Below are 12,518 nucleotides of genomic sequence, written 5' to 3'. Positions count from 1 at the left end.
AGATGTCAGGCTGGACTTCGGACATCACAGGTTTTTTCTGGACTCGTAAGGCTCAAAAGGCGGTTTGGCTGAATGGCCTAGATACCAAAGTAGCGGGGCGTAGCTCACAGTGTTAAACAGAGTAGTGACAGGCAGGGATGGGAGGGTTACTTTAAAAATGGGAGATAATTGGGTTAAAAACCCAAAAAAATGTAACTTGTAACCTAATCCAAAGGATTGTTATATTAAAGTAATATAATCCAATTACTTTAAGCTACTTTTGGATTACTTTTCGTTTAAAAGTAATTTATTTAAAAGTTATTAAATAAATGTATTAATGAATTTATTTATTATTTTTAAATATCCTTTGCTTCTCACAAAAAAGGCAAAGCCACTGTATTGTGTTACTGCCTAAGTCCGATGATAGCAATTGATAAAACCATGTAAGGTTTGATTCCCTGTCGAAGCAGATATGCCACTGCTATACCAGTAAGAGTCAGGCTAGACTTCTAATGCTATATTCACCTACTGCTCGTAGGCTACTTTACATCTTGGAAAAGCGAAAGACAAAGCGCACAGAAAGACTGGAGCGAGTTCATGTCACCTGCAAAAGCTTGCAAAAATCGAACAAAGGGGGGAAATAAAATAGTTCTATTTTTGTCATCTGAAAAATGGCGTTGCTGTGCAAAAGTTGTTTCAAAGTAAACCTGCTAGTAATCCTATTTTCATAATGCATCTGCAATCTGATTGTTAAATTTTTTCTATAACTGTAATGAAATACAGTTCATTTTTAGATGCGAAGCACTTCACTGACCTGGCTTGTAATTCACACACTCACTCAATCATGTTTAGCAAGCTGAAAACTATCCACAAGGGGGCACCATTAACAGTAAAATGTTTTTTGAAACTTCATAAGAGCTGTGCTTTGCATCAGTGACACTACATGTTCTTCTTTTTTTGTATCCTGATTGTGTAACAATGTTACATGTACTGTGTTCCTACCCAGGTCTGGTGATTGTGTAGTGGATAACACCATGGAAGGTTCAAATCCCTTCTGAAGTATGAGCCGTACATTGCTTGCAATTATGTTTCCACCAGGGAGGGCTCCAAATCCCCAAACTTACATAGTGTTGTTTTAGTAGATTACAATAAGATTACAAATATTATTTTATGTTATGATCTTATGAGGTCAATTTGGAAAGATTAGAACTTGAATTTTATTAAAAATGTCTGATTTTTTCAGGGTTGCATTAGTGCAGTGTTGCATGCATGCTGTTATCAGGAGCACAGGCCAAGCTTTTTAGCTGCTTAATGAACATAATCCTGCAGCAGGCCGCACACGAGCACTGATGGGGGAGGATTTGTGATGGCCATGTTGCACTTTAGGGACTGTATGCATGGCCTGCTTGGAGTGAAAGTGATTTCCTGCTATCTGAAGATCATTTGAACAGGACACATTGGGTAAACTGCATGAATCAGTTGGTTAGAATGAAATTTTAATGTCATGGCAAGCATTTCATGTTTATGAACAGGAAATTCTGGTCTTTGCAGTTGGAGCGTGGTGTAAACTAAATATTACAGAAACCTAGAATGGAATATACTTTAACTGGATGTGTTATGTGTAAAGTATACTGGTGGTGAATGAAACTGCAGAGATGTTTAAGTGCAAAAAGCATGCAATCATGCTCCTCTAATTGTCTGGCTCATATGATTAGTTATTGTTACGGCCAACAATGTAAGCTAGCCAGCGAGCACTCAGTGTATTACATTTTAATTCATGCAGTATTAAGATTAATTATAAAGAAAAACAATGGCATTAATTAGCTGTCAGATGTCTCTGCTGGTTCAAAAACACTTCACAACATGAATGACAGACACTTTTTGAGCCACTGATGAAACCTTAGCCTACTGAGGCACTGGTAGTGCACCGGGGCCACAGTTTCAGGCCTCTGTAAAATTTCTAGGGTAATATATTAGAAAATGTTACATTCCCTTTCATTTTACTCATTTAGATTGACTGCAATCAGTTCAGATCAAGCAAGAAATGCCTGGTGTCTATAGCTCGCTCCTTTAGTATAATGTCAAGAAACAGAAGCTTACACCAGTTAGCATAGTGCAAAACTTCATGCCTAAATTGCCTCACAGCCTAAACTGTTGAGGACCCCCTGAGCTCCTCTTATAAGTAACGTTACTGGTATTTTTATTTTTCAAAACGCACATAACTCATTTTTACATGACCATTTTCCAACCTCTCTTCATCCTTTAACATCAGTGTGAATGGGCAGAGCTAAAGTGCTACAGGCTGAATAGTCGGTGACTTGCCTTCTGTTACGGGCCTTTTAAAAGGTGTGTACTACATAATATAAATGATATTTTTTGTTTTCTATTGCAAGAATGTATTGAGCTTCACCAGCTCAAATTACATACAAATGAGTGTTGTTGTTATGGCAATCGAATATGTAACTTGAAGACGTGAATATAGAAAACTAAACCCAATGCTCTTTCAGTGCAGAGAATAGAGAGGAAATTCTGCACTGGAGAAATGCCTTTGTGAGCCCTCAGCATTAGGCTGTTGAGCTGCTCGGTAACTGCATGAGGCGAACGCCACGTGGAAGAAAGAGCGGTTGTGAAGGATGAGCTGCAGCACAGCCATATTGCAGGGGTGCGGAAATTGAACGTGTGACTTCATACCTAATTTAAAATGTGATGAAGCGGCAACCAAACAGCAGGACAATCAGTTCATTTACTTCCCTCTACTTTCCCGCTAAAAATCAATTATTTATTTTATGCGAGGTGCGGATTTATGGGAATTGCAATATAAAGACGTGGATCAGAGAGCCAATTCAGACTCCCTCCGAACGGCCGTCTCTCATTTAGATTCACAAGGAGAGGGCGATTTTCCGATTAAAATTGCATGCTCTCCCTGTGGGAGTGTCTAATCAGCTATTATAGTATCTTTGTGTCTATTAGGGCTGCAGCGATGTTAAATTGTGGCCTTTTGCATGCTGCATGCTCTTCCCGGCGCATATCCTTATCTGCATAACAGATGACGAACTTTTTTTAGCCCTCCACAATCTCCGGTCTGAGACAGATTATGCAAAAACCACTCGCAGGCCAAGGTAATCGAGAATCGCTCGGGCAACGGGTCGGCAGCCTGAACCGACAGTTTCTTCAAGTCTGCCGCTGTACTTTGCACATCGTGATGGCTGATGACGCTAGTGTGGGTGAGTGTCTCACGGCTGCAGAGGATGTGTGTGCATGTAGAGAAGTGTGATTCTTCACCAGATCTTACAGCAGCCGTGCGATAATTAAGGCAGTGCAATGCATTTTTAACAGGAGCAAGTGGCAGGCTAGCAGGGGGCCTTGCTAAAGCCTCATTGCTAAAGCCTTGCTAGTGCCTGACAGTCACCCCCTCTGGCCCCAGCTCCTTCGGCCTTAGGATGAAGGCCTCCCTCTTATGCGGCTCATACTTAGTGGGAAAAGAAATAAGCTAAGGCTCTATAAACCTTTGACCAGTAAACACTTTAGATCAGATTCAAGTAGCTTCTCATTAGCAAGTTCATGAAAACACAGTCTGCTTTATGTATATCGTATAATTAGCTTTGTAATGCATCTAAATGGAAGTTTTTAGTAGAAACTGACGTCCAACAGAAAAAACATTTTTAAGACATGCTGGCTTCCATACAGGCATGAGGGCTTTAATCAGTCCTGAATTTTTTTTTTTACCAAATCTGAATATAGCCCGTGAACATTCCTAACTTGACCCAATCCTGACCAGAACCAACTAAGGGATGCACAATGATACTGGAATCATATGATTATCTTCATTACCGGCATTGGATAGATATATAGGTTTGACGTTTTAAACTGATACTTGTTATTGCATATGTATTTTTTGTACTCCAGAAGAATGGACAGTTTAGGTGGTGCTGGGCTACTTAAATATCATTCATTGATTTTACTGCATTTGCAGCCCATCAGAAATAAATAATAAATCACTCTGTAATCTTAATCCAGGTAGACTGAGTAGTCTCAATTTCTACTTTTTCTAAATGTTTATATATCAGCATGGGTAGATATGCCCATGAAAAATAATGACTATTGGCAACGGCCTACAAATCAGCATCCCTAAACCAAACAAAACACCACATTCCAAAAGTGCAGGTTCATTCCTAATCATTTCAAAGGATTCCTAATGACTTTGCACTCCACAAACCCAGTAGGTTCACTGTTACTGTGCACTATGTCGAATTATTTCTGAAATGTTCTTTTGGATGCACTAAACTCTATATTTTTGAATAGATTTGCTGTTGAACTTCAACTTGCATCCATTTTTGCTCAAGCATCGAGTCCCAAAACTGACAAATATATAAGAATGATGTGGAAATCTAACAAAAACGGCCAGGTCCTGTCAGGTTCAGACAAATGGTTAAAGCTATCATAGGAGCTAGGGCAAATACATTATTAGTAGAGATAAGCAATAGTTTGATATTTTATTGATATTGTGATATATTTTATTATTGTGATAAATAATACTTTTCTTAGCATATTGTTGAAACCTGAACAAGTGTTTGTTTCATTAAAAAGATAACATAACTAGTCCTATTTATTGGATTTGGTGCAGTACAAAATGTGATACATTGAAAAAAGGCATGGCAGTTCTTAATGTGCATTGTGCCTGTGTGTCAAAATATCATGATACGCATGGTGAATTGTGAAAAAGTTTAGTGATATGATATTTTCGCCATATTGCCCACACCTTAACCATGGAAAACGACAGAAGATCGAACTCATTGACTAAGCTATGATGTCCAAACTCACCAGCATACTCTGGGTCCACATGAGGAGGATAGAAGCGGAAGTTGATGAAAAAGGGAATAGGCACTCCGAACTTGAACCACTCCACCACGTAGGGGGTCTGCTGGCCGTTGAGGGGGTGGCTCACATCACATCCCAGAACTACGCTCTCTCCTGCACGGGCCGTCACAAACTGGGGCTCCTCTCTCACTCCGTGGGCACCTACAGGCAAGCAGACACACATTAAGGGGCTGAATGATGGCACACCAGATGTCTTAGATGTCACAAATGTTGAAACATCCCAGAATAAAGTGAACATTTTTCAATTTAACATTAAAAATGAATGGAGTCAATCATCCAGGGACAGCTTTTGAACTCCACTTTGGGCTTTTTTTTAAACGAAGCCAGACATTTGGAATTTACTCCAACATGGACACACGGTATCAGTAATGCAAGGCACTGCTCTTATGAAGCATCATGAAGCTATTTGGCGGCTAATGGTGCCACCTTGTGGAGAACTGTCAGCCTGCTTACCATGAATGAGCGAGTGAGTCAGTGAGTTAGTTATAAGCCAGTCCCACAAGGTGCTCTGCATCGAAAAATGATCCAGATTCAGGATTAGCTATTTAGGAAAATTGTTGTTGACAGTTTCCCAAATACTTAAGTAGCACTCATAGACCCTGATACATTTTCATTTTAAAATGAAACAGCAGATAAAAGTTACACAGCATTAACGAGATGACAATCAGCTAGTCCTGCCAGCACATTGATCACTGCTACTTCACACTTGAATGGATTTTACAATAAGGGAGCCAGAGTTTTAGCCAATCAATGCTCAGGCCCATCACACGCCTATGAGTGACCTATCGGAACTCTAAAGGTCATTGTACCTGCCTCAGCAAAAAATATACTTAAGAATGGATTTTCCCCCCTTGGCTCCACTACGGGCATTGAGCACTTTCCCCTCTATCAGAGTTAGCATGGCTTCATCGCCTCAATGAAGGGGAAAATCACCTCCGGAATCATAAAACCTGCTGATGGTGCATTTTCCACCTCTGAGACACTGTGTGGAAAGCTAAGTGGCTCAGTAACAGTGAAAACTTCTCAATACGAACCACAAAAAGAAAGCTATAATGTGTCTTTAGGAACAATGAAAAAGTTCCATTTTTCCCATCACCAGAACTTTAGAAGTTCTAAAGCAAAGCCAGATGAATTCCATCCATACCCCAATGAAAAAATGTTTTCTATTGTATTTACAGGGTTCTCTGCATTAAAACAGCATCTATTTCCACATAGCACTCCTATGCATCAGTTAGTGATTGTATTTACCAGTTTAATCTGCTTTATCCGGTGGAAGAGTTAATCCACTTTATTTGATTTAGCCAGCACAGCTTTTGGGCTGAAACAGAGCAGATTTAATCAAATTATGCTTTTTTTAAAAAAAAAGTGGGGCCCAGGGCTGTCCAGCCATGGGGCCAGGCCCTGAAATCCTCTCGGCTATTGTGAGAGCAAAAGGGTGTAATTGTGGGCCACGCGAAGGGGTGGTTTTAGGTTTAATAAAAGGCCAACTGGGCATGTGCTGCACACTTTTCTAAACCCAGCAGATCCTGCACATGACCGGCCCTGCACAGGCTTACACCCTCTCTCCATGAAAGCCTTTCAGCAACACACGCACAGGATGTAGGTCAAGGAGCTGCAGGTTTACACTTGTTAGTGAAGATATTGTACACTCTAATTGGAGCCTCATTAGAAAATGTTAGCAGAGCCATTTATTACACATAGATTATTCTTAACAAGGAATATTGTATGTTTGGAGCTGCTACGAAGGCAACTGTACATGAAAAAAAGCATTATAATTTATTGAGGGTGCATCAGAGGGTGGAAATTTAAAGCAAGAGCAGAACCAGGGAAGGAAATCATTTTTAAGGGACATTTTTGCCCTCAGTGACTGAAATTTAAAGACTTTTTATACACCAATGGAGACACTTTGCGTAATATACATTATATTTGAACTAAATCAAAAAATTTATTGGCAATTTAATTTCAACATTTAGTTAACATTAGCCAGTTGGTTGTCAGCTAAGTTAACTCATTCATAAACAATCACCAAATGTAATACCATCAGTACTTGCAAAGTATTCTGCCAACACCCATTTCATTCTCAATCCAATCTAACTCAATTTTTTAAAGGTAGACAACATGACTCATTTAATGTTAGCAGTTTTGGCCTTTGGTGGTGGTGACGGTGCTCACAACAGCTTTCAATGTTATTTATATGAGACTTTGAAACACTGATGACACAAAAAACGATTAACAAGAAAGTTTATTTATACTCCACACAGGTAAAAGCATTATAAATGCTGCTAAATTGCATTGCGTCACAAAGCCTTCAGGATGGCTCAGTACACACCAAGCCAACTGTTGGCTGTTGGATGCCGTCAGGCCATTTGTGAGTGTCGGTGGCTGACCGTTGCCTGTAGTCAGTATGGTGTGTACAGCACCACTGGTGCTTGTAGGTTCTTGTCAGCACTTTTTTGGATGATTGAGCATGTTGAATTGGTGTTGGCCGTATGCCAAAAGAGAGGATGTTTGAAAAATTCAAGCAAGAAGCAGCACAAGAAAACGGCACTCTCAAGAGGACACACACAGAAAATAGCCTAACTTTTTAATGTCAGCTATTTGACATAATCATAATGCGAACACACATTAAAATTCACTGTTTAATGTATAAATGTTAATTTTTCACCTTTTTAACGACCCAGCATTGCCAACGATAGTTAATATTCACTTTCACACACCTTAACCACGTAAGTTAAGATAACCCCATCAAACATAGATATGTAGCTAATACTTACGTCTACAATCACAATGACATTTGATAGTGTAGTTAATGGTACAAAAGACATAATATCGCTGACCCTTCCACAAACGAAATAAAGTTAATTATTTGATTCCAGGGATATTAGGGATTCTTGTGATGTGTAGGCTGATGCAGTATTTACAAACAAATTATAGATGCCTGGATACATTATTGCGAACAATAACACACATTTGGGGCTTAAGTATAACTTATCAACACCTCCAGTCAGACTGACTTTTTCTTAACATCTTGATTAGGAATTCATAGCCGGCACTGACTACTTACACAGAATGCGTTAAATGCTTAAAAAACATCCTAACATGATAGATATGTGGGACTAAATAAAAATACAAATAATCTTTATTATTGGTATGCTGGCTGAATGCTTTTGTGCCGTTGTTTGTTATCGATTTGTCAATAGAAACCTGAACCTGCTGAGGAGAAACACTTCAGTCAGAGGATCCTATTTATAGCCTACACATATTACTCACGCCAATAAAGTCATTTCATTACAACTTTTTAATTACGTTTACACTGAGAGTTGGATACAGGCAGCAAATCATAAAGCAATGGTGTTCCATAGCAAAGTTTCATGTAGAAATCTGTTTGTTAAATGCTCCTTGTGTGTTATGGTATGTTAGCATCCACCTCGCAGGGATAGCTTGGTACTCTATTGGATTTTGAAGTCAGCTCTAATTTAAATACAAACATTTTAATCTGGTGACAGGCACACAAGTACCATTCTTAACTCTCTATGTCTCAGTTTGTAAGTAAATCCTTCTTTAAAGGCTTGAGGTTGTCTTTTACGATAGTGGCATTAGCCTGTTAACTGGTTGGCTTTCTGCCACCTGCTCAGTCTACTCTAATACAGGCAGAATATTTCCAATATAAGAGGATATAAAGTGTACACCAGTTAAAGAGAGTCTTTTTATGCTTATAACATTGCAGAGACACTTCAGAGACATTTAATGGGACAAAATGACAAAAAGTAAGCAACATTTTCATTCCCTAACCAGATATTTCAGCTATAGCCTTGAAACACAGTGGTCACATGAAAAAAAAAGGTGGACAGAGAGTTGTTCCCTTTCACACAGACATGTTCAGAAAGTGTGTGTAGGCTGTCAGCTGTACTCACTGCAGTGTGTTCAAGTGAAACTTTTGAGAGGAGACATTGTGGCGAGCTGACAGAAGCTTATCATCAGCTGGACATTGTTGGTGCAAGTTCTTGACATCTGTTTTTGGCTAGTTTAGCCATGGTTTCATGACAGGCAGCTTGCTTAACCACAGCATTTGTTGAGGTGGAACATAGAAAACAGAAAGACGGCATATGTCAAATCCGCCCCCCTGCTGCTCACAGCTGGTGTAGACTAATTAATCAATATTCTAATGGAATCAATAGAATGGTTAGAGTATTGTTGGTCGCGCTGACTGCTGTTAGGATGAGATGTTATTTGTGATTATTTGTTTGTAAACTTGTACCTTTGCTGTGGCTGTTGGAGGGCACGTGCTACCATGAGCCTTTACGTGGTTATCTACCCAGCCACACCTTCACAGTCTCAGGCACTAGCTCCAGCCAGTTGCAGTATGCTAGAATATTGTATGTTCGTTCATATTCACATATTACATTTGTAGCACATTGTTGTGGGGGCATTTTACCACTGTGTTTTAAGGGCCAAAAAAAGTTGAATATAGGTGAGATTTTGCAGGTTGCCCTGTAAGCAGAAGTGTAGGAAGCCTCTGCATGAGACTCTGAATGAGAGTACAGAAGGCCGAGTAGGTCAGTGGAGCTTCAGTATTCCAGTGGCTGCTGCCTCACTCGTAGGAGCACTCACCTTTTAATCCACTTTAGCCCGCTCGTGCTCCCACAGGCACAACAAAGTCACATGAACCCTTCAGCACACATCCACACACCCATCACTCACACTGCACATTTGCACTGCGAAAACGTGCCCGCTACAACCAGAGCAGGGCAGCATGTATATCTCATCCCCCCAGGGCCTGAATTGCTTTGTCCTATTTGCTCCTGTGGGACACTGAATTACAGCAAATATGCACTCTGCCTCAGTTCAAGCACAGACTGTCATTGCCTGCATCATAACGCCCTTCTTCTGAAAGTCTGTATACAGACACTGAGACAATTTCTGTACATATATTGTGAGGCAGTTTAGTTTGGGCTACGTACTCCAGAATATTGGATTTGAAATAAAACAATCACTTTTTCAGCTTAAAGTTGAGGTTATTTGTATAGGGGTGAAATGTTAAAGCAATGTCCTTTATATATAGCCCTATTTTAGAAGAAAATAAGTAATTAGACAAATTACCATGATCTCAGGGTGCATTTATACTTGCAGTTCAGTTCACTTGATCCTAGCCGAGGCAGAAAATGATACATCATTGCATTTTAGTTCTGACTCACTTCGTGTTCATACTGACATATTTAACATCAAACCAAAAGATGTAAACAAAAGTCATATGAGTAGAAACGTCACAACTGATTGGCCAGATTTTATGACATGCAGTAACTGTGTTGTGTATGTATTGCGTACTTATGTAAAGCAGAGTGAAACCCCTGTAACACAGCCTTGAGTGTCTTACTGCTTTTATAAAATGGAGAAACCTTGGCACCTTAATACATAATATAATTTATGTGCGCAGTCAAATTTGTATACTGATTATTTATGTATTATAGCTTCAAGCGTGCCTAATCCTCATTTTAAAACCAAAACTATCTATTCTATAATTACAGATTCAGAGCTTATGAAGGGACAATAAAACATGCAGAAACACCTTTTTCATATACCAAAAAAGTGGAGACGATGCTTAATCCTGTCTTTGGTCCATTTAGACTTTTTTTGGAACCAGAGTTATTTTTAAAGGGACCTGAGACCGACCTGCTGAGGGCATCCTGGTCCGCTTATTTGGTCTGCAACAGAATTTGAATGACAGCATTCTCACTTGCTCTAATGAACCGCACTAATAGAGCAACCAAACCAAACCTGCCAAATCTGTACACACCTTTAACTTGTCAGAACTTATTTTTAGTTCATGTTTGTTAGGTCATTTGCAATTGTTGAGTCTGCAGCCCATAGACATCATCAGGTGTTCACTAGTAATTAGAATTCACTAGTAAGTAGCTCTTTGTGGCCTACAATGGAGTCACTCTTGATTCTGGTTTGCTTCAATGCTTTTGTGTTTCCCCTTGTGTTCAGAAAATGAAATGAATGCTCAGTAGCTTCAGATCGGTTGAAGAATTTAACTAGTCTGGAAAGTCCACAGCTGCTTTAGTATCGTCATTGAACTGCAGAGTGAGGCACCATCTACTGAGTGTTGAGGCGTGTGGTTGGAGGAGAGCAGTTAAGATGCTTCTGTACACTTCAGAATTCATCCTGCTACTGTTGTTAGTAGCCACATCATTAATTAAGACAAGTGACATATACGCCCATGGCAACATGTCAAAAGTGGTGTGCTTTGGATTACAGGCAGTTTTTACTCATTCTGTCATTGTGGCACAGGATAATCTTCATCTCATCTGTCCAAAAGATTTTGTCTCAGGACTCCTTGGGCTTTCTTGATAGGGAAAGAAAATGGGCAGATCCCCCCTGCTGTTTTCGTTCAAGATGTAGGTTAACAATTAGAGATGCTGAACAACACAGGTTCTGCAGCATAATGTGCCGTGTCACCCCATATTCAGTTACATTTGCCACTTTAGAAATCTTCCAAATCAGTTTCTGACAGTAAAAGATTTTTAAGAGAATATGTCCAAAACGGGCTACAAATGAATGACAGTTGAAAATGTTTTGAATGCAACCAGCTGGTGATGGTGTAGGTCAGCAAACTGAAACATAGGTTTGCATTCTTCTTTATGGTGGACACATCAATGCCTAAATTTTTCATAGCATTGTTCTGTTTTTTCCACATTTATTTATTTTCCACAGTGTTATCAGCGTTATGATAAAGCTAATTTTCCCTAGCACCACAATGGGATTTGCTATGTTACGTTAGTGGCAAGCCAACATTGGTGTATGTTCACTCTCCCACATTAAGTTGGCATCTCTTATGGCAACTGTGGCTTAATTACAGGCACTTGAAGCGAAAGACACTCAGGTAGCACAGTTGATTTTGACATGCATTATATTTTTTGTTCATATTTTTGCTGTAACACCATTTACAACAAGAAAAGCCTCTTCTAAACTATACAACAGACTGATTGCTATATTAAATATTATACAGATAAGAAAAACCTTTAAGTTAAAGCTGATATTCTGCACTTTGACATCATTGTTTCATTTCAAATTCAATGTACTGGAGCACAGAGCCAAAAAAAAACAGAAACTGTCTCACTGTCCAGTAATTACTTATAGGCAGCACTGTATGCATTTATTCATTTCTTTCTCTGTGCCTAACCCTATCAACAATACAAACTATAGAACCTTATATTACTTTATAAGAGAGCATAACCTGCATAATTAGAGTGGGAGCTGCTCCAGAATAACCAATTCTTCTGAGCATGGTCAGCTGAAGGAATAGCCTTGACTGCCTGCACAGCACCGAGTTAAAAGAATTCCCATCCAGGCCAAGAACAATATACTGCCTGTCTAATAACTCTGCAGAACCTTTATGAGATCATAACAAGGAGAAGATCAGCACACGGCAGGCCGCTACTATTGCTGTTTTCATTTCCTTAATGGAAATACAGTGACCCAGGCCTTTTTTTTATAAAGGCAGAGAGCGGGTACAGAGAACATTTCATGATATAACATCTCAGAAATATTAAATATGGAGGTCTTAATGAAAGAATGTGAAGCTCACATAGTTTCATGTTAACACAGTTAACATTAAGTTCCCTGTGGACTTTGAAATACAACTGTGAAATTGTGAGAAT

General features: G+C 39.4%; 1 protein-coding gene across 2 annotated transcripts in view; it reads right to left on the bottom strand.

Annotated features, from left to right (window-relative positions):
* The window catches only part of igsf9ba (immunoglobulin superfamily, member 9Ba), a 104,483-nt gene that overhangs the window by 79,563 nt on the left and 12,402 nt on the right, over positions 1 to 12,518 (bottom strand). For both annotated transcript variants that reach the window (XM_036560507.1, XM_036560512.1), the window contains exon 2: positions 4,801 to 4,998. In XM_036560507.1, the coding sequence (XP_036416400.1) occupies positions 4,801 to 4,998 (198 nt within the window). The remainder of the gene's footprint in view (positions 1 to 4,800; positions 4,999 to 12,518) is intronic.

This window comes from Colossoma macropomum, unplaced genomic scaffold, assembly GCF_904425465.1.
Source record: "Colossoma macropomum unplaced genomic scaffold, Colossoma_macropomum, whole genome shotgun sequence".
Lineage (NCBI taxonomy): Eukaryota > Metazoa > Chordata > Actinopteri > Characiformes > Serrasalmidae > Colossoma > Colossoma macropomum.
Note: the sequence above shows the minus strand (reverse complement) of the source record. Positions and strands in the feature narration are given on the sequence as shown.